Source organism: Bos taurus, chromosome 5, assembly GCF_002263795.3.
Source record: "Bos taurus isolate L1 Dominette 01449 registration number 42190680 breed Hereford chromosome 5, ARS-UCD2.0, whole genome shotgun sequence".
Taxonomy (NCBI): Eukaryota; Metazoa; Chordata; class Mammalia; order Artiodactyla; family Bovidae; genus Bos; species Bos taurus.
Window position 1 is genome coordinate 15,662,142 of NC_037332.1, and position 20,451 is coordinate 15,682,592.

Consider the following 20,451-nt stretch of genomic DNA (forward strand, 5'->3'; position numbering starts at 1 on the left):
TTTGCTTACCATTTGGGTGCATATATCACAAGAATATCATTTAGGACACTTTAGGATTATTTTACAGAATGACAACATGACTTATGGAAAAATTATGCAAGCTATTTTCAGATAGAATAACTTTTTAACTGAGACTCATGTACCAGAGAAACAAAATCATAAATTATGTGAAGACCAATCTTTACATAAGAGAAAGAACATAGTCTGGGTATTAAAACATTTGATCTCTCATCTTGGAGTAGCTATGCGTGTAGAAAAAATGACTGATTTCTGTTTCTTATGTTCTTCCTTCATAAAATGTCCATTTGAACTCCAAAAAAGTATATGATAAATCACAAGGATTTTAAGCATATGAATTTTAATACAAACATACAAAATCAATTTCAAAAATTTTCTGCATATACTGAAAATGTTCATTAGGAATGGACTAACCATAAGCCTTCTCTATTTTTTTCCTATTAAATGCAGGTACCCAGTGGAACCTGAAAATACTGAGCATAACCTTTATTTTTGCAAAAGGGAACCTGGAAAAAGACTGCTTCCCACAGAAAATTTATTGACAGTAGGTGTTCAAATTTTTATACATTGAACAATTTCCCCTCCTATATAAATAATCAGGGGAGGATATTTTTAAGTTTTTTTTTTTTCTTCTTTTCATCACCTCAGAGACACACAAAGTTCTGTTGTAAAGACATCACTTCTATGAGGAGGTATTCATTGTAGATGTACAGAAGTCTATGGAAACCTAAGTTTACAAGAAAAACAAGACAGATTATCATTCTAACCAACTGCATAGTCACAGAGATGCTTAATAATCTGATGATATAATGAAATAAATTCTTGAATAAGTGCATACAGTGGGAACTATCTTTCAAGATTCACCATTGAACAAACCACATTTTCTCATTTTAAATCCTTCATGTCACCATTTTTACATGTCACATTTTGACAGGTGAAAATTTGAAAGTAACATTAAAATATAAACAAAAGTATTATTAACTATGAACTGATTCTCAGCTTCAAAAGTTAAAATAAATGTGTGTATAAGAGTAAAAGTATGCTGACAATGAGCAGATCAGAACTGCCACAATGACTGACTTTTTAAATATCCAATCCATTGCGTTCCCTCTAAAGGACAAAGGGAGCAAAAGAGGAAGTAGCAAAGCAGGAAACAGGAAGACCTGCTTTAGTAACTGGACATATTGATTTAATTGGCTAAGAAGTCCAAATGCTAATACTCCTAATAATCAGCCATTCCTTTTGTGTTTTGGTAACATATATCCTCATACAATGGATATCAAATGGAATTTTTTGATTTACATCAGATACTTCAAAGTTTCCATTTCTGAATTCTCCTAGTTTAATGTAAGTAACACATTGTCTATTTTGTTTAAAATATCTAATATTCCCCCCAACATCTAGAGCTCCATGATGCAAAATATCATTTTGTCGATCTTCTGTTCCAGTATTCACTTTAATTCTTTTTATTACAATTGGTTTTTCAAATATAATCACAAAGACATCTCCTGTTGAAGGTGGTTTCCCCCAGAAGTAGTCATCAACACTACTGTAGGCTTTACTTGCATCATAATTTTCAAAAACACTCATGTTGGTATAAAGACTTGCAGGAGGGTTATCTGGGAGGTCAAATGGCTCCTCTTCAAAATCATCATCCTTCAACTTATTCTCAGTTCCTTTATATGATGAATAATAACCCATGTGTTGAAAGAGAGATGGTTTAAAACGAATCACATTTTTCTGAGCTAACAGACTCCGGAAATGAGTCAATAGCCAATCACAAGGCATTTCTTGATAAAACATTAATAAAAAATGTGCCAAACGTGGGAGATCATGAGAATGATAAAGTTTTCCAATATAGCCAAGTTTAGAGAACTCAAGGGTTACCCAGTAAGTTCCTTCTAAGGATGCAATGACTTTCTTGATGGCAGTTAAGAAATTTTTTGAACAACGAACATCATCTTCAAGCATTACATAATAGTATGAAATATTGGCACAAAAGTTGAGCAAAAAAGCATAATCTACATTTTGCTTGGAACGGAATCTGACTCTATCTTCTGGATCATTGTAATTTCTTTTAAGGCCACTCAGGATTGGATAATATTCCTCTGGAGCATGTATAACCATTAACCTTCCAGCAATAATATGGTGGGCAAATTTCTGTGTAATATCTTGCAGCATGACCTCACGCCAGGATGAGTTAAAGTCAGCTAGATGAACCACCACTGAAAGTTCCTTCAATTCTTCGTAGCTGGATTGCTCAAAAATTGACTTGATTGTCTCAAGTAAATAGCTTCCTTTTTTTCGTCTCACTGATGAAAGTCCAATTGTAAGAAATCCTGAACAAAAGAATCCAAAATGAAGACAAATTAAAGGCGAAACTGGGTTTTGAATAACGTAGAAAAAAGAAAAAAAAGTTCTTTTCCCCTTAGGCCTTCTACTCTATTAAGTACATCTAAGTGAATGATCATATATAGAGCATTTTGTGATTAAAGGATTATGCTAAATATGCAAAAGCTTCCCAGGTGGCGCAGTGGTAAAGACTGACTGCCAATGCAGGAGACACAGGAGTAACCGGTTCAACCCCTGGGTCAGGAAGATCCCCTGGAGGAGGAAATGGCAAGTTACTGCAATATTCTTGCCTGCTCTTACTCTCTGTTTTATATTACCTCTTTAGTACAAAGCAGTTGGAAAAGGAAATGGCAAACCACTCCAGTATTCTTGCCTGGAGAGTCCCATGGACAGAGGAGTCTGGAAGGCTATAGTCCATGGGGTCTCAAAAAGTCAGACACAACTGAGTGACTAACATACACAAACTCTCTGTTTTATATTGCCTCTTTAGTACACAGCAGTTGGTATATGTGCCAGCACACATTTGTAAGGGATTAGTAATGTGTGAACAAAGGTGGTGCAATAGATGGAGATTTAAAAAAATAGTGGCAGTCTTTGAAATTAGGACGAAGTTTAAGAGAAGTAGACATTTGAAATGGAAGAAAAAAGATCTAAAGAAAGCTAACCTATTGCATTTTTTCCTCAACCTGGTGATCACAAACTCACTTGCATAAACGGTTCTTAACAGGGAACTCAATTTTTGTGGTCTCCACACCATCTACTAAGAAGTTCATGATATCACTGTGTATCACTGATTCTAAAACATATTTTTCACACAGAAATATTTTAAACTCAGGTTGTATATCACAACTGATAGCATCTTACAACTTAAACTTGATGATGCTTGTACTTTCTTAGTGGTTCATCAATTAGATCATGATATTGTCTATAATTTACAATGTCTTGAAATCCATGAAATGTAGTATGTTACTTCTTGGATCAAAGTGCCTGTAGTGGATTGAATAATTGCCTCCAAAATTTCATGTCTGCCTGGAACTTTAGACTGTGACCTTAAGATGCAATTAGTTAAAGATCTCCAGATGAAATCATATTGGATTTAGATTGGACAGTAAATTCAAGGACTAATGTCCTTATAAGAACGGGAGAGGACACAGAGAGACAAAGAAGGGCCATGTGGAGAGTGGCAGTGATTGCAGTTTTGCTACAACTAACCAAGGGATGCCAAGTGTGACCAACACCTGGAAGAGGCAAGGAAGGATTCTCCTCTAGATGGAGTCTGGTGCTGCCAGCATCCTGGTTTCTGAATTCTGGCTTCCAGAAATGTGGGAGAATCAATTTCCATTGTTTCAAACCACCTAGTTTGTGATTGTTCGTTATAACATCTTAGGAAACAAATACAATGATTTTCACTACTTCAAATTGGTGGGCATGTCATAAAACCAATGTTTGGAAATGTATCACTGTGGGAATAATTATTTTTAAAAGCTAACTTAAAAAAGTTAAAGTGAATTGCTTTTTCCTAGTCTCCCTACATGAATTCTATAGCAAACTGTTAAAAATTTCATGTCACAATTAGGCATTTAATTTTTTTTGGTGTTGTTATTAATGAAATTGGATTGGTGAATAACTGAATTTGTGAAGAAACACAATGTTTCCCAAAATATATCTTATGTTAGTAAAGCCCATAAATTTATTGTTATACAAATGAAACATGTTATCATTCTTTTAAAACAAAGTATTTTATTGTTCTTGATTTTAAAAATATAAGTATACTTACGCTTTCTTTGTAAAGGCATGACAGCTAAGTAGCGATAGGTGACATTGAGGGCTCCTGAGAAATTAGACAAATCTTTGAAAGTATGCATGTAGTGTTCTGGACTCAGCTGATGTGTAGATGTTTCCCTTAAAATCTGTTTGTCTCCTTCCTGAATGCCAAGAAGGAGGAAGAGAGAAATAACAGATGGTCATGAATTAAATAAACTTTCTCCTTACACAATAATAATAATATATATATATATATATATATATATATATATATAAAATGGGTATATATATCTGATATACAATATGTTGTTATTGTTGTTCAGTCACTCAGTCATGTCCAACTCTTTGCAATGCTGTGGACTGCAGGACACCAGGCTTCCCTGTCCTTCACCATCTCCCGGAGCTTGCTCAAACTCACGTTCATTGAGTTGGTGTTGTGATACCATCTACTCATCTCATCCTCTGTCGTCCCCTTCTTCTCCTGCCTTCAATCTTTTCTAGCATCAGTGTCTGGAGAAGGAAATGGCAGCCCATTCCAGTACTCTTGCCTGGAAAATCTCATGGATGGGGAAGCCTGGTGGGCTGCCATCTACGGGGTCACACAGAGTCGGACACAATTGAAGAGACTTAGCAGCAGCAGCAGCAGCAGGGCTTTTTCCAATGAGTTGGCTGTTGCATCAGGTGGCCAAAGTATTGGAACTTCAGTTGTAGCAACAGTCCTTCCAATGAATATACAAGGTTGATTCCCTTTATGTTTGATCTCCTTTCAGTCCAAGGGACTCTCAAGAGTCTTTAATATGGGTATTATATAAATATCAATGACTGGCATTAGAAGCTGTAGATAATTATTTTTCACCTGAATTCTAGATTCTGTTCACTATTTTCCACTTTTTATTTTATGTCTACAGTTGCTTTTGTAAAGAATACATTAATAATGGCATTCTCTTGATAAAAAAAAATTTGAAAACTCCTACTCCTTTCATGTTAAAATTCACATTATTTACAAGAATCTTCAAACTTGACAGCGATCTTTACAGTTTCATGTAAAGCTAATTCTCACTAGATTCCCCATATCTGAATCATATTGAACTACTTACTCTTCTTCAAGTGTTGTCAAATAAAAAACCACACATTATTTCTAAGATTTTGAAATTTCAGGAATGATTAGAAGGATGCAATAGTGAACATAATGATTGGAGTTTGAATAACTTATTATCAAGAAGTGTTAGTCAGTCATTTATGTAGCCACTGTAATCGAAGCCTATTGAGAATGGACAGCAATAGTCTTTTTGAAATGATAGTATATTTTACAAATATCTTCAAGATATCTTGATTAGGAGACATTAGTACCAAATGTTCAAGGAAATGTCTTTAGACCTTGTAAAGGTCTTTCCCACGATGTTTGCTTGTTGCTTATAAGTGTAGAGGGGAAGAGGGAGTATCCTGATGAAAGTGAAGTTTAGATCTTTTATATTTAAAAACTTTAGTATCAATTTGATAATGGAATTATGTCATACAATCTTCAGGATGGTTTATATTCAAGAAGATATTTCTATTCAGCTTAAAAATATCCTGCTAACAATTAATTGCTTCCCTTTATCTCCCTCTGATATAAATTCAGTTGTAGGTTTTGATTATCTAATCATTTGAACAAGCCTCTATTAGTTATATATTACTAGCAACATGATGACCTGCTTGGCTTTTGTATATGTTTTATTATCACTGGTAGAATATTAGGACAAGCTAATTAGATTTTTTTTTCCTTTTCTGGCAAAGTATCTATTGTGTTGTGTGAGTTCTGTGGCTATTTCGACTATTCAGTATAAGATTGGCAGGTCAGGTATGAGCAATGTCTTTGAGACAACAGAGAAAGTGAATGTATTAAATAAATTTGGTCTTCATACTATTGGACTTTGGTCAATAAAACTTTAATCAATTAAACATTATCCTAAAATACTAGAAAAAATTCAAATACAAATTTTACTTTAGTTGAAACATTTACTGCTTTATTTCAGATTCAAATATCAAGGGAAAAGGTGACTAACTCAAAGTTTTAAATCTATGGCCAGGCTGTAATTGTCTTAGAATAAAAGTTGAAATAGTGAATATTGACTAGCAAGGGCTTTCAATCTGGTCCTTGATAAATGAATATGCATTCTGTATATCTTTTCTGTATATTGAATTATGTTTATGAGCCTATATTTGCTTTTTAATAGTGTATAATATTTTATATTGCCTTGATAATTTGGACAAAGAAAAATACTTTATTCTGATTTATAATGTGTTTGCCATCTATAAGTTAAAGAATTTTAAAATACATGACATTAAACCTGGGAGGCTAGTTGTATAAATGTACTAATTAATATGCATTGAATTCTGATTATTTTAAATTAGCTGCATATAAATATTTTCATCTTTGTATTTTTGAAAACCTAAAAAAATCATGAAAGTTTTAAAATGAACAAATTTAGGATTTTCAAAAGATAACTGGAGACTCAATTTTCCATTAGCTACTTTAATAGTAAATATGATGTCCATATTTAACAGGATCTAGAAAATATATTTATAAAAATCAGGCAGTAGTCACAATACTGAATTCATTTTACCATTCTGTTCTTATGTGATGTCACATTCTAAAGGAAGTGCAGGATACTGAATATCTCTTTAAGAATTCTATCTTGAACACGTAAAAATCCAGACCTTTTCTGTGATAAGATAGAGTACATTCATCCTGATTGAAGGACATAACAGAATATAAGATGAAATGTGACATATGAAAGCACTTTATTAAATTCTCAAGAACAAGTCTTTACACTTTTCAGCGTAAAATAAATAATGCAACTTTCACCTGAGTCAGCCTTGTTGGCTACTTTCCAGAAGCATCTACCTGAACAGCCAGGCTCTCCCTGGATACCTCCTTTCTATAGCTACTATGCTGTAGTGTATTTTTCAGTAACAAGACAAAGCTTTATGACAATCATTTTCTGGATGGGAATGAAATTCAATGGACTAGCTACAGGCTAAATATATACCCTAGTGGCTACTTTGAAGATGCTCACAGCCGAGAGGCTAAGTTGATTGGGCATGCAGTGTCTCTTCTACTTAGTTTGCCTTGTAATACAATTTGTCTATTACACTGAACTTGGCTTTCTTTCCTACTGAAAGGCACATATGCCTCTATCATGTAAGCAATACACTAAGCTGTTATACACCCAGGATTTGGGGCCACTGATGGATTGTCTAGCAAGAAGAATAGAATCCATGTGCTAAATAACCCTAGAGGCCTTATTACTGTAATTGTTTATCTGAGTTCTCTGAATTATAACTACAATTTCCTCCTGATTTAAGAAAAACAAGGAACTTCCCTGGTGGTCCAGTGGTTAAGACTGTGCTCCCAGTGTAGGGGGCTGGGGTTCAATCCTGTATCAGGGAACTAGGTTCCTCATACCACAACGAAGAGGCCAGTTTTCTATGGATACTAACATATTGCTTAAAATTCTCCAAGCCAGGCTTCAATAATATGTGAACGATGAACTTCGAGATGTTCAAGCTGGTTTTAGAAAAAGCAGAGGAACCAGAGACCAAATTGCCAACATCTCCTGGATCATCGAAAAAGCAAGAGATTTCCAGAAAAACATCCAGTTTTGCTTTATTGACTATGCCAAAGCTTTGACTGTGTGGATTACAATAAACTGGAAAATTCTGAAAGAGATGGGAATACCAGACCACCTGACCTGCCTCTTGAGAAACCTGTATGCAGGTCAGGAAGCAACAGTTAGAACTGGACATGGAACAATAGACTGGTTCCAAATAGGAAAAGGAGTACGTCAAGGCTGTATATTGTCACCCTGCTTATTTAACTTATATGCAGAGTACATCATGAGAAATGCTGGCCTGGAAGCACAAGCTGGAATCAAGATTGCTGGGAGAAATATCAATAACCTCAGATATGCAGATGACACCACCCTTATGGCAGAAAGTGAAGAACAAAAGCACCTCTTGATGACAGTGAAAGAGGAGAGTGAAAAAGTTGGCTTAAAGCTCAACATTCAGAAAACGAAGATCATGGTATCTGGTCCCATCACTTCATGGCAAATAGATGGGGAAACAGTGGAAACAGTGGCTGACTTTATTTTGGGGGGCTCTAAAATCACTGCAGATGGTGATTGCAACCATGAAATTAAAAGACACTTACTCCTTGGAAGGAAAGTTATGATCAACTTAGGCAGCATATTAAAAAGCAGAGACATTATTTTGTCAACAAAGGTCTGTCTAGTCAAGGCTATGGTTTTTCCAGTAGTCATGTATGGATGTGAGAGTTGGACTGTAAAGAAAGCTGAATGCTGAAGAACTGATGCTTTTGAACTATGGTGTTGGAGAAGACTCTTGAGAGTCCCTTGGACTTCAAGGAGATCCAACCAGTCCATCCGCAAAGGAGATCAGTCCTGGGTGTTCATTGGAAGGACTGTTATTGAAGCTGAAACTCCAATACTTTGGCCACCTCATGCAAAGAGCTGACTCATTTGAAAAGATCCTGATGCTGGGAAAGATTGAGGGCAGGAGGAGAATGGGACGACAGAGGATGAGATGGTTGGATGGCATCACTGACTCGATGGACATGGGTTTGGGTGGACTTCAAGAGTTGGTGATGTACAGGGAGGCCTGGCATGCTGTGATTCATGGGCTCTCAATGAGTCAGACATGACTGAGCCAGTGAACTGAATTGAACTAACACATGAGCAACTGAACTGAAGAACAATTTTAATGTAATTGTACATGAATGACAATGAATATTTAAAAGTTTGTACATATTAAGCCTTGGGATAAAATTTAGTTCAAAATGTAATTTAGGTAGAAAACATCCTCTAGTAAAGAGTGAATATTTAAATTAATAAAAATATTACCACTAAATTTTCAAAATGGGGGGATGCTTATATTTAACATCCATTTTAATTCATTTTTTCTAAATAATGCAAATTTCTACTTAATAAAGTAAATATTTAAAAAAATCAGTTTTTTTTAAGCTAAGAAGTAATTAATCTCTTCTCTGTACCTGGGATGATTTGTAAATCTGATTAGATACATATGGGCTTCCCTGGTGGTATATGGCTAATGTAGCCAGATTTCATTGAAAAAGTATTCTTTAGTAAAAGCTGCTTCATTAAATTACACTTTTAAATAATGCGGGTAGGACTGATGTTTAGACAGAAATGTATAAATAGAGCAATAGCATTTGATCTCATGGGTATGTACTCTATTACTTCTTATACATTTTATGGTGAATTTGAAGTGGTTCTCTTCCAAAAGACATAAAGATGTTTGCTGCATATAATAATATTTTATCTACTTAAAGTTAAATATTGAAATTGCACTTGAAAGAGTCTATCATCACTAAATGCAACAAACATCCTACCAGTACCATGTTTTTGATTTACAAGACGAGATTTACCTTTACCAGTACACAGAGATGCAAGAAATAAATGTTTATCACAAAATTAAATCATTAATCAAGAGCTCCTCTAATTAATTTACAATATTCAATTCTCTTAATTAAAAAATAGCTGGATCACCTAGGTCTTGATCTATTGTTCTTAAATTTCATAAACCTAATAGGTTAAAAAAGTCTAAAATGCATATCACTTGTAAGTCTTTCCAGTTTGCTATTTTTAACTAGATCATGCCTAGTCAAATTCTATTAACTGTGGTACCTTCAATATGGTGAATTGACTAAGGATGGTAGAATTAAACCTATACTTGAAAGTAAAAGCTCACAAGATTAAACCTATAACTGAAGGTAAAAGACATAGGCAGAGTCAAGATCTAGGAATGTGACAGAATTTCACCATCAAAGAACAATGCTAAGGGAGGCAAGATGCTTTACAGAAGACCTCTTAAGAAAATCTGTACCAACTAAGATCATTTGGTTGGCCTGTAGAATATAGAATAGTATCTGAGAAGTAATTGGTAGTTACTAAATCATTTTCAATTAATAAAATAAAACATTTTACTAGGAAATGATCTTTGAAGTTGTTGTCAATTGTCTCTCTAGTTAAAATATTAATTGAAAGTTTTCAGCATGCTTGTATGAAAGAAAATACTTTCCAGTCCTCTGTGTGTTCAAAGGCTTTGGTTTTCTGAAATATGTAAACAGGAATCATTGCACAAGTATTAGAATTTTCTCAGATATTTTAACATCAGTTATGATGGAAAAAGTAAATAAGAAATTATGTCCATAATTATTCTCATTAGACATGAATTATGTGACAATCATAACAAAAATAAATAATAGAGACATATTGAGTTCTCATAATTAGTCAGAATGTGTCTTTTTGTACACTTTAATAATTCACTTAAAATTCCTTCAGGGAATTTCCCTGGCATCCCAGTGGTTAAATCTCTGTGCTTCCATTGTAGAAAGCATGGGTTTGATCCCTGGTCAGGAACTAAGTATCTATGATTGTGTGGTGTGGCCAAAAAAAAGAAAACGATCCCCCCCCAAAAAAAACACAACAACAACCCATAAAATTAGGGACTTCCTTGGTGTCCCAATGCATATCATTAGTAAGTTTCTTCAGAGGCTAAAATTCCACACTTCCATTGTAGGGGGCATGGGTTTGATCCCTGGTTGGGGGCTTCTCAGGTGGCTCTAGGGGTAAAGAACCTGCTTGCCAATGCAGGAGATGCAAGAGATAAGAGTTTGATCCCTGGGTCAGGAAGATGCCTTAGAGGAGGGCATGGAAACCTATTCCAGTATTCTTGCCTGGAGAATCCCATGGCCACAGGAGCCTGGATACTCCGTAGGGTCATAGAGTCAGACAAGACTGAAGCAACCTTAGCATGCATGCATGCATAGGGGACTAAGACACCTGCATGCTGCCAGACATGGGGGACAAAGTCTACTAACGTACTAATTTTATCTTTTTTAAACTACTGAATAGTTTTCACATTCTTATCTCTAGTTCTTGACATTCTTTATTACTTTTCAGTGACTATAAGGGTAAAACATGGTGGTCATGTACAGCTATTCAAGATCCAAATGAGACGTCACACATTAATAAAGCATTCCTTCTTAACAAAATAGCACACTTAGTATCATTAATTAGACAATAGGATTTGAAAATTTTTGATAATATAGAAAAGTATAGAAAGTAAGGAGTAATACCTATAAAAATTTGTTTAGTCTATTTACAGGTGACTCTGCCCAGTTCTACTTATAAGTGTATTTTTTTCAATAAATATGTGATATACTACTATGAGCTTTCCTGGTGGTTCAGCGCTAAAGAATCTGCTTGTCAATGCAGGAGATATGGGTTCCATCCCTGTGTCAGGAAGATCCGCTGGAGAGGGAACTGACAACTCATTCCAGTAGTCTTGCCTGGAGAAGCCCATGGACAGAGGAGTCTATGAGGTCATAAAGAGTTGGACACAACTGAGAGACTAAGCACACACACACACACACACACACACACAGACATATAATTAATTCAGATAGGGATGATAGCTAACTTATTTGTAATTAGATGTGCATATTTACATTAAATATAGCATATAGCATTAAATAAAGCATTGCACCATGAGCCAAAACAATTATAATGTTGACAATATATAATTGATATAAAAAGTAGCTAGATGGGAAAGATATATGTTATAATTTTGCTCAGACTAAGGCTATTTCAATATCCTGGGACTGAAGTTATACTGCAAGTGGACTGTCTCATTTGACTTAGGCCTTACTTTGAACAAAAAGTAATCAACCTCCAAGACTTACCATAACATAGCTATCTTCAATGTACAAGTTCATAAACAGAAGGAAAATGACAAGAACTCCCAAGAATGAGACAGTAGAACGTTTTCGCAGGCATCGCATTTTATCTAGTATATCAAAAATATGTTTCACTTGGTGAAATTTAAGCATTCTCTCCTGTGGAAAAGAGGCACAGAATTACTAACAATTAATTATGCATGTAAATATTTCCTCACCATATCAATCAACAGGCCTTTATAAAATTTTACTCTCCAAATATTTGAACCAAAATTGTTTACACTTTCACAATAAAAGTTGGCATAATTTATCAATACCTTAACATAAAGATAATGCAATGGTTTATCTTGATGTAGTGTAAGTAAAAGTGAAAAGCACAGTTATTTCTGAACAAATAAATATTGGTAACAATAATGTAAGAAGATAATAGTCCCCACTGCACATGGTGAATGCAGTCATGAAATTAAAAGACACTTCCTCCTTGGAAGAAAAGCTATGACCAACCTACACAGCATATTAAAAAACAGAGACATTACTTTGCCAACAAAGGTCCATCTAGTCAAAACTACGGTTTTTCCATTAGTCATGTATGGATGTGAGAGTTGGACTATAAAGAAAGCTGAGCTCAGAAGAATTGATGCTATTGAACTGTGGCATTGGAAAAGACTCTTGAGAGTCCCTTGGACTGCAAGGAGATCAAACCAGTCCATCCTAAAGAAAATCAGTCCTGAATATTCATTGGGAGGACAGATGTTGAAGCTGAAACTCCAATATTTTAGCCCCCTGATATGAAGAACTGACTCATTTGAAAAGACCCTGATGCTGGGAAAGATTGAAGGCAGGAGGAGAAGGGGATGACAAAGGATGAGATGGTTGGATGGCATCACCGACTCCATGGACATGAGTTCGAGCAAGCTCCAGGAGTTGGTGATGGACAGGCAAGCCTGGCATGCCATAGTCCATGGGGTCAGAAAGAGTCAGCCATGACTGAAGGACTAAACTGAACTGATGAGAAAGAATGAAAATAAAAGAAAAGCAAGCATTAAGGTAACATCTATCTCCCCATATTATAATGTAATAAAAATAGAAGACACTAGAAGTTTGGGGCTAATACTGATCTCAGAGTAGGTCCACTGAAAAGAAATATAGGGAGAAAATTTGAGTGAAAGAAAGAGAAGTCACAGAGGAAGTTAAAGTTTTGGGGGTGAGTCTACACAAAAATTCAGTTATAATTGCTTTGTTTATTTTCCCAGTAATTCTTGCGAAATCAGTGTAAATCCTGGAGTGGCATATCAACATTGCCTTGCTCAATCTATTGTTTATAATGATTTATGGACTACAAAAAGCCAAACTGGAGTTGGTAGGGTTAGTGGAAACCTAATTATTTTCCATTTCACTCTTCTACATTTTGTGATCCACTACAATTATAAATTCATTTAGATTACTGATATTTTTAAAAATTATATAGAAAACCTAGAATGATCAAAAGGTTAGTGAAATCATATTTTGTCCATAAACAACAATTTTTGGAAATTATGCCTTGTTGAGTTATATACTATGTCTTCTTGGGTTCAGCTTTAGGATGAAGTATTTATGGGCATAACGAACTTCAGGAGGTGAAAAAGGGCTGTACCCCAACTGTTACAACAATGTCTAGAAAACATCCAGCTAACAACGTCTCTTCCATGAATTAATGTAAGAAAGCATTTCTGAATCTTTGAAAATTATAGAAAAGAAGATGAGGAATTGGGAGAAAGAAATGTTAATGAAAGCCCATTTTCTTTGGCCATATTCTTCTTGAGAGTTATTTTTTCTTGATTTTTAGCTATAAATATATGTGTAGACATGCACATATATATATTTTTATAATATTTAAAAAAAAAATCCTTCCCTATCTTGATGTCAGATGAGTGAGTGAGTGAAGTCGCTCAGTCATGTTGACTCTTTGCGACCCCATGGGCCGTAGCCTAAAAGGCTCCTCTGTCCATGAAATTTTCCAGGCAAGAGTACTGGAGTGGGTTGCCATTTCCTTCTCCAGGGGATCTTCCCGACCCAGGGATCGAACCCAGGTCTCCTGCATTGCAGGCAGATGCTTTACCGTCTGAGCCACTATGTGTGGGGAGCGAGCTCCGCCCCTGGCAAAGGTCATGAGGAAGGAGGCTTGACATATGCAAAGGTGGGATCAAGCCTCAGGAGTCTCCTTGGAAATTCTCGAGCAATCTACCCCCAAAACCAGAGTCTGCCTACTTTCTGCTTTGTGCTTTCACCTACACCTCTGACTTTACAGGGGGCTGTTCCCCACTACCTCTCTCTGAAAAAAGAGTTAGCTTACAGCTCCTTAATAATTCCTGGGTGTGATAGTGTTTCAACCTACAAACTCCTTTGGAAGTCCTCTAGCCTGCCTGAATAGGTTTTTTCCGGCAACATGTGATTGTTCAGAGCCTCCCAACTGTGAGAGGCAGGAGATGTTCTAAACTGTCTAAACACAGATTCCTTTGAGTAGTTAAAACATTGATTAGAAATTGTATTGGTGAAGGGTTTTTCACTTGTTGGGTCAATGTTTGCTGCTAAGTCTCCATATCCCTTACCTACTGTGTCCTTGGCGGTGTATTGATTGATATAATGGGTGTATAGAAATGTAAGCAGTTGCCTCAATGTTTGTAATCTTGGACCCTTGAGTTAATTCTTTTCTTGATTGAACCCACCTCACCTTTGCCCTATAGGAATGCAACTTTCTCCATTGCTTTTTGGAGGCTGGCGCCTGATTTTAGAATAATCACCTTTAGAGAAAAATAAGTTTCTTAAAATGTTAACAGGCTTCCTGGCCAGAAGATGATGTAAATCACCTAAACTTCTGCATATGGTAAGTTTGAAAGCCTGACTTCGATAAGGATCAGGAACTGCTGTCTTTGCATGACTCTACCCTTCCCCCATTATCCTCTATGCACAACTTAAGGTATAAAACTACTTTGGAAAATAAAGTATGTCCTTTTGTTCACCGGAATTTGGTCTCCCCATGTCATTCTTTCTTTCACCTTCTAGCTGAACTTTTCCTCTGAGGCAGGGAAGCTCGTCAAGCCTACTAATTTTGCCTGGGCTTCTAAGATCTGACCGGGGAGGCCTTAGTGTCTCCTCTCCTTCGGGAGAACGGGAAGACGCCTGCGGCCTTCGTAGGTGACGTAAATTCCCTGCTTTGGAATTTTATTCAGCCTCTTTTCTTCACTGAATTTCTTTGCTGAGCTATCCTTATTTCACCACTCTTTATATCCTTAATAAACATTTAATTAAGCAGTTGTTTCCTGATCCTCGCCAATGCCGTCCCCGCTTCAAATTTTTTGGATCAGCCGGGGCTGGTCCCCGGCAACTACGAGTCAGATAGATAGTCTCATTTATTTTCTCCTGTGTGTGTGTGTGTTTTTTTTTTGTTTTTTTTTTTGCTTGCTTTAATAGACAGACTTCTGTTAGTGCACCTGGAATTTATCTTGTGTCTCTTACGAGGTGAAAGTGAAACAATTTATCTCTTCCATATGTAGAGCTGAGAAGTTCACTGGCAAAAGTAATAATAGTATTACCACTCTAATTTCAAGGGGGTGGGGAGGTAAGAAAAACTGGATACTGGAAAACAATAATGAATTAATGAAACTATGAGGCATACCATGTAGGGTCACCCAAGACAGATGGGTTATGGTGGAGAGTTCTGACAAAACGTGGTCCACTGGAGAAAGCAATGACAAGCCACTTCAGTATTCTTGCCTTGAGAACCTCATGAGCAGTATGAAAAGGAGAAAATATATGACACTTAAGGATGAACTTCCCAGGTCAGCAGGTGGCCAATATGCTACTGGAGAAGAGTGGAGAAGTAAAACCAGAAAGAATAAAGAGAAGGAGCCAGAGTGAAAACAACAGCCAACTGTGAATGTGACTGGTGACGGAAGTAAAGTCGGATGTGGTAAAGAACAATATTGCATAGGAACCTGGAATGTTAGGTCCATGAATTAAAGTAAATTAGAAGTGGTCAAACAGGAGATGGCAAGAGTGAACGTTGACATTTTAGGAATCAGTGAACTAAAATGGACTGGAATGGGTGAATTTAATTCGGATGACCATTATATTTACAATTGTGGGCAAGAATCCCTTAGAAGAAATGGAGTGGATATCATAGTCAAAATAAGAGTTCAAAATGCAGTACTTGGGGGAAATCTCAAAAATGACAGGATGATTTCTGTTAGTTTTCAAGGCAAACCATCCAATATCACAGTAATCCAAGTCTATGCCCCAACCAGTAACCCTACAAGATCTTCTAGAACTAACACCCCCAAAAGATGTCCTTTTATCATAGGGGACTGGAATGCAAAAGTAGGAAGTTAAGAGCTACCTGGAGTACCAGGCAAATGTGGCTCTGGAGTACAAAATGAAGCAGAGTAAAGGCTAACAGAGTTTTTTTGCCAAGAAAATGCACTGGTCATAGCAAACACCCTCTTCCAACAACACAAGAGAAGACTCTACACATGGACATCACCAGATGGTCAACAACAAAATCAGATTGATTATATTCTTTGCAGCCAAAGATGGAGAAGCTCTATACAGTCAGCAAAAACAAGACCGGGAGCTGACTGTGGCTCAGATCATGAACTCCTGCCAAATTCAGACTTAAATTGAAGAAAGTAGGGAAAACCACTAGACTATACAGGTATGACCTAAATAAAATCCCTTGTGATTATACAGTGGAAGTGACAAATAGATTCACGGGATTACATCTGTTATTAGATTCCCTGAAGAACAATGGTTGGAGGTTTGTGACATTGTACAGGAGGCAGTGATTAAGACCATCCCCAAGAAAAATAGATGCAAAAAGTCAAAATGGTTGTCTGAGAAGGCCTTACAAATAGCTGGGAAAGGAAGAGAAACTAAAGGCAAAGGAGAAAAGGAAAGATACAAGCATCTGAATGCAGAGTTCCAAAGAATATCAAGGAGTGATAACAAAGCCTTCTTCAGTGATCAATGCAAAGAAATAGAGGAAAACAATAGCATGGAAAAGGCTAGAGATCTCTTCAAGAAAATTAGAGATATCAAGGGAATATTTAATGCAAAGATGGGCTCAATAAAGGACAGAAATGTTATGGACCTAATAGAAGCAGAAGATTAAAAAGAGGTAGCAAGAATACACAGAAGAGCAATACAAAAAAGATCTTCATGACCCAGATAATCACAATGGTGTGATCACTCACCTACAGCCAGACATCCTGGAATGCAAAGTCAAGTGGGCCTTAGGAAGCATCACTACAAACAAAACTAGTAGAGGTGATGGAATTCCAGTTGAGCTATTTCAAATCCTAAAAGATGATGTTGTTAAAGTGCTGCACTCAATATGCCAACAAATTTGGAAAACTCAGCAGTGGTCACAGGACTGGGAAAGGTCAGTTTTCATTTCAATCCCAAAGAAAGGCAATACCAAAGAATGCTCAAACTACTGCACAATTGCACTCATCTCACATGCTATCAAAGTAATGCTCAAAACTCTCCAAACCAGGCTTCAGCAATATGTGAATCGTGAACCTCCAGATGTTCAAGCTGGATTTATAAAAGGCAGGGTAACCAGAGATCAAAATGCCAATATCTGTGCTGGATCATTGAAAGAGCAAGATAGTTCCAGAAAAACATCCACTTAAGCTTTATTGACCATGCCAAAGCCTTTGACTGTGTGGATCACAACAAACTGTGGAAAATTCTGAAAGAGATGGGAATACCAGAGCACCTTGCTTGCCTCTTGAGAAATCTGTATACAGATCAAAAAGCAACAGTTAGAACTGGACATAGAACAAAAGATTGGTTTCAAATAGGAAAAGGAATACGTCAAGGCAGTATATTGTCACCCTGCATATTTAACTTATATGCAGAGTGGTGGTGGTTTAGTTGCTAAGTAGTGTCCAACTCTTACAATCTCATGGTCTGTAGCTCACCAGGCTCCTCTGTCCATGGGATTGCTAGGCAAGAATACTGGAGTGGGTTGCCATTTCCTTCTCCAGGGGATCTCCCCCAGGCAGGGATTAAAACTATGTCTCTTGCTTGGCAGGCAAATGATTAACCAACTGAACTTTACATCATGTGAAATGCCAGGCTGGATAAAGCACAAGCTGGAATCAAGATTTCTGGGAGAAATATCAATAATCTCAGATATGCAGATGACACCACCCTTATGGCAGAAAGTGAAGAACTAAAGAGCCTCTTCATGAAAGTGAAAGAAGTGAGTGGAAAAGCTGGCTTAAAACTCAACATTCAGAAAACTAAGATCATAGCATCTGGTCCCATCACTCCATGGCAAATAGATGGGGAAACAATGGAAACAGTGACAGACTTTATTTTGGGGGGCTCCAAAATCACTGCAGTTGGTGACTGTAGCCATGAAATTAAAAGACGAATGCTCCTTGGAAGGAAAGCTATGATCAGACTAGACAGCATTTAAAAAGCAGAGACATTACTTTGCCAACAAAGTTCCATCTAGTCAAAGCTATGGTTTTTCCAGTAGTCATGTATGGATGTGAGAGTTAGACTATAAAGAAAGCTGATCACTGAAGAACTGATGCTTTTGAACTGTGGTGTTGGAGATGACTCTTATAAGTCCCTTGGTTTGCAAGGAGATGAAACCATTCAATCCTAAAGGATATCAGTACTGAATATTCATTGGAAGATCTGATGCTGAAGTTGAAACTGCAATACTTTGGCTAACTTATGTGAAGAACTAACTCACTGGAAAAGACCTTGATTCTGGGAAAATGGAAGGCAGGAGGAGAAGGGGATGACAGAGCATTAGATGGTTGGATGGCATCACCGATTTGATGGACATGAGTTTAAGCAATCTCTGGAAGTTGGTGATGGACAGGGAAGCCTGATGTGCTGCAGTCCATGGGGTCGCAAAGAATCAGACACAACTGAGAGACTGAACAGAAATGAAACATTAATAATGCATAAACAGTCACCCGGTCAAGTCCGGCTCTTGTGATTCGTGTACTGTAGCCCACCAGGCTCCTCTGTCCTTAGGATTCTCCAGGCTAGAATACTGGAGTGCGTAGCCATCCGTTTCTCTACCCAGGGATTGAGCCCCGGTCTCCTGCATTGCAGACAGATTCTTTGCTGTCTGGGTCATCAGAGTAGGCCTAATACCACACCATATATTAAATCATCTCATCTTTTGGTTTGTGATGTCAGTTTTAGAATAGGGTCAGTTTCTCTAAGTTGCATTTATGTGTCAAAAGCATGTCAATAGACTCATCATTTATCTTTTCCAATAAGAAAATACATACATACCACTTTTGAAATGAAACATTGTTAAGTTAAATTCTGTTGTCTCATTCTATAATCTGAAGTGTACTGTAACGTGGTCCTCAATCTACAGATAAAATATTCTGCTTGTAAAAGTTTTTTTTTTTTTTTTTCTGGATTTGGGTAGGATAAGATGCATTTTCATGTTCACTGCAGCAGTAAATGGCCTAAGTTTGCCCAGCAAAGATAAGAAGCAAGATTAATACTATAGACTCTCCATCTGTGGCTCATTTCAAGAGAATGATACTCTGGTAGGGTACTAGGCCCCAAGGACCTGGAGGGGCTGCCTACAGGGTACAGAGTCTGGATGCAGCTGGGATCTGTTAGCATAAATGCTTGTAAGTCTGGATGCTTGAGGCAGAAGTCTCAGGGTCACCTGAGAAGGACTGTTTTGAAGTAGGGTCTGGTGAAAGATTTATCTTTTTATATTCAGTGGCCAGTCTCAGAACTCTGGTGGTGTTGTTGTTCAGTTGCTAAGTCGTGTCCAACTCTTTGTGACCCCATGGACTACAGCATGCCAGGGTCCTCTGTCCTCCATTGTCTCCTGGAGTTGGCTTAAATTCATGTCCATTGAGTAAGTGACAGTATCTAACCATCTCATCCTTCACTGCTCCCTTTTCTTTTGCCTTCAATCTTTCCCAGCATCAGGGTCTTTTTCAATGAGTCGGCTCATCCCATCAGGTGACCAAAGTATTGGAGCTTTAGCATCAATCCTTTCAATGAATATTGAGAGTTGATTTCCTTTAGAATTAACTGGTTTTATTTCCTTGCAGTCCAAGGGATTTCTGAGAATCTTCTCCAGCACCACAATTTGAAAGCATCAATTCTTTAGTGTTCAGCCTTCTTTATGGTTCAACTCTCACATCCATACATGACTACTGGAAAAACTGTAGTTTTGACAATACAAATATCTCTTGGCAAAGTAATGTCTCTGCTTTTTAATACACTATCTAGGTTTGTCATAGTTTTCCTTCCAAGGAGCAAGTGTCTTTTAATTTCATGGCTGCAGCACAGAACTCTGGTGCCGCCCTCTGTATTTTAGGATGTGCCTGATTCAGGTCCAGGAGAGGATGCTTCAAGAACACTGAGGGTGTACACCCCTGAGGGTTTGGGTTGAAGGAAGAGGTGGAATTCAGGTGTTTCAGGACCCATCCTGGGGGATACCATGGGTTAGTATAAAGTTTATGTTACACATTATGTTTCCAGAGAGGGCTGAAATATGGACTCAGGTCTGT

At 37.1% G+C, this 20,451-nt stretch overlaps 1 protein-coding gene across 5 annotated transcripts in view; it reads right to left on the bottom strand.

Annotated features, from left to right (window-relative positions):
* Positions 1 to 536: 536 nt before the first annotated feature.
* Positions 537 to 20,451, bottom strand: part of MGAT4C (MGAT4 family member C) — a 418,542-nt gene continuing 398,627 nt past the window's right edge. For 4 of the 5 annotated variants that reach the window (XM_059886620.1, XM_024992014.2, XM_059886621.1 and 1 more), the window contains exons 3-5: positions 11,903 to 12,055; positions 4,148 to 4,295; positions 537 to 2,357 (exon numbers count right to left, since the gene is read on the bottom strand). In XM_059886620.1, coding sequence (XP_059742603.1) covers positions 1,216 to 2,357; positions 4,148 to 4,295; positions 11,903 to 12,049 — 1,437 coding nt within the window. In that variant the 5' untranslated portion in view covers positions 12,050 to 12,055 and the 3' untranslated portion in view covers positions 537 to 1,215. The remainder of the gene's footprint in view (positions 2,358 to 4,147; positions 4,296 to 11,902; positions 12,056 to 20,451) is intronic. The other variant, NM_001205696.1, reaches the window with a different exon arrangement.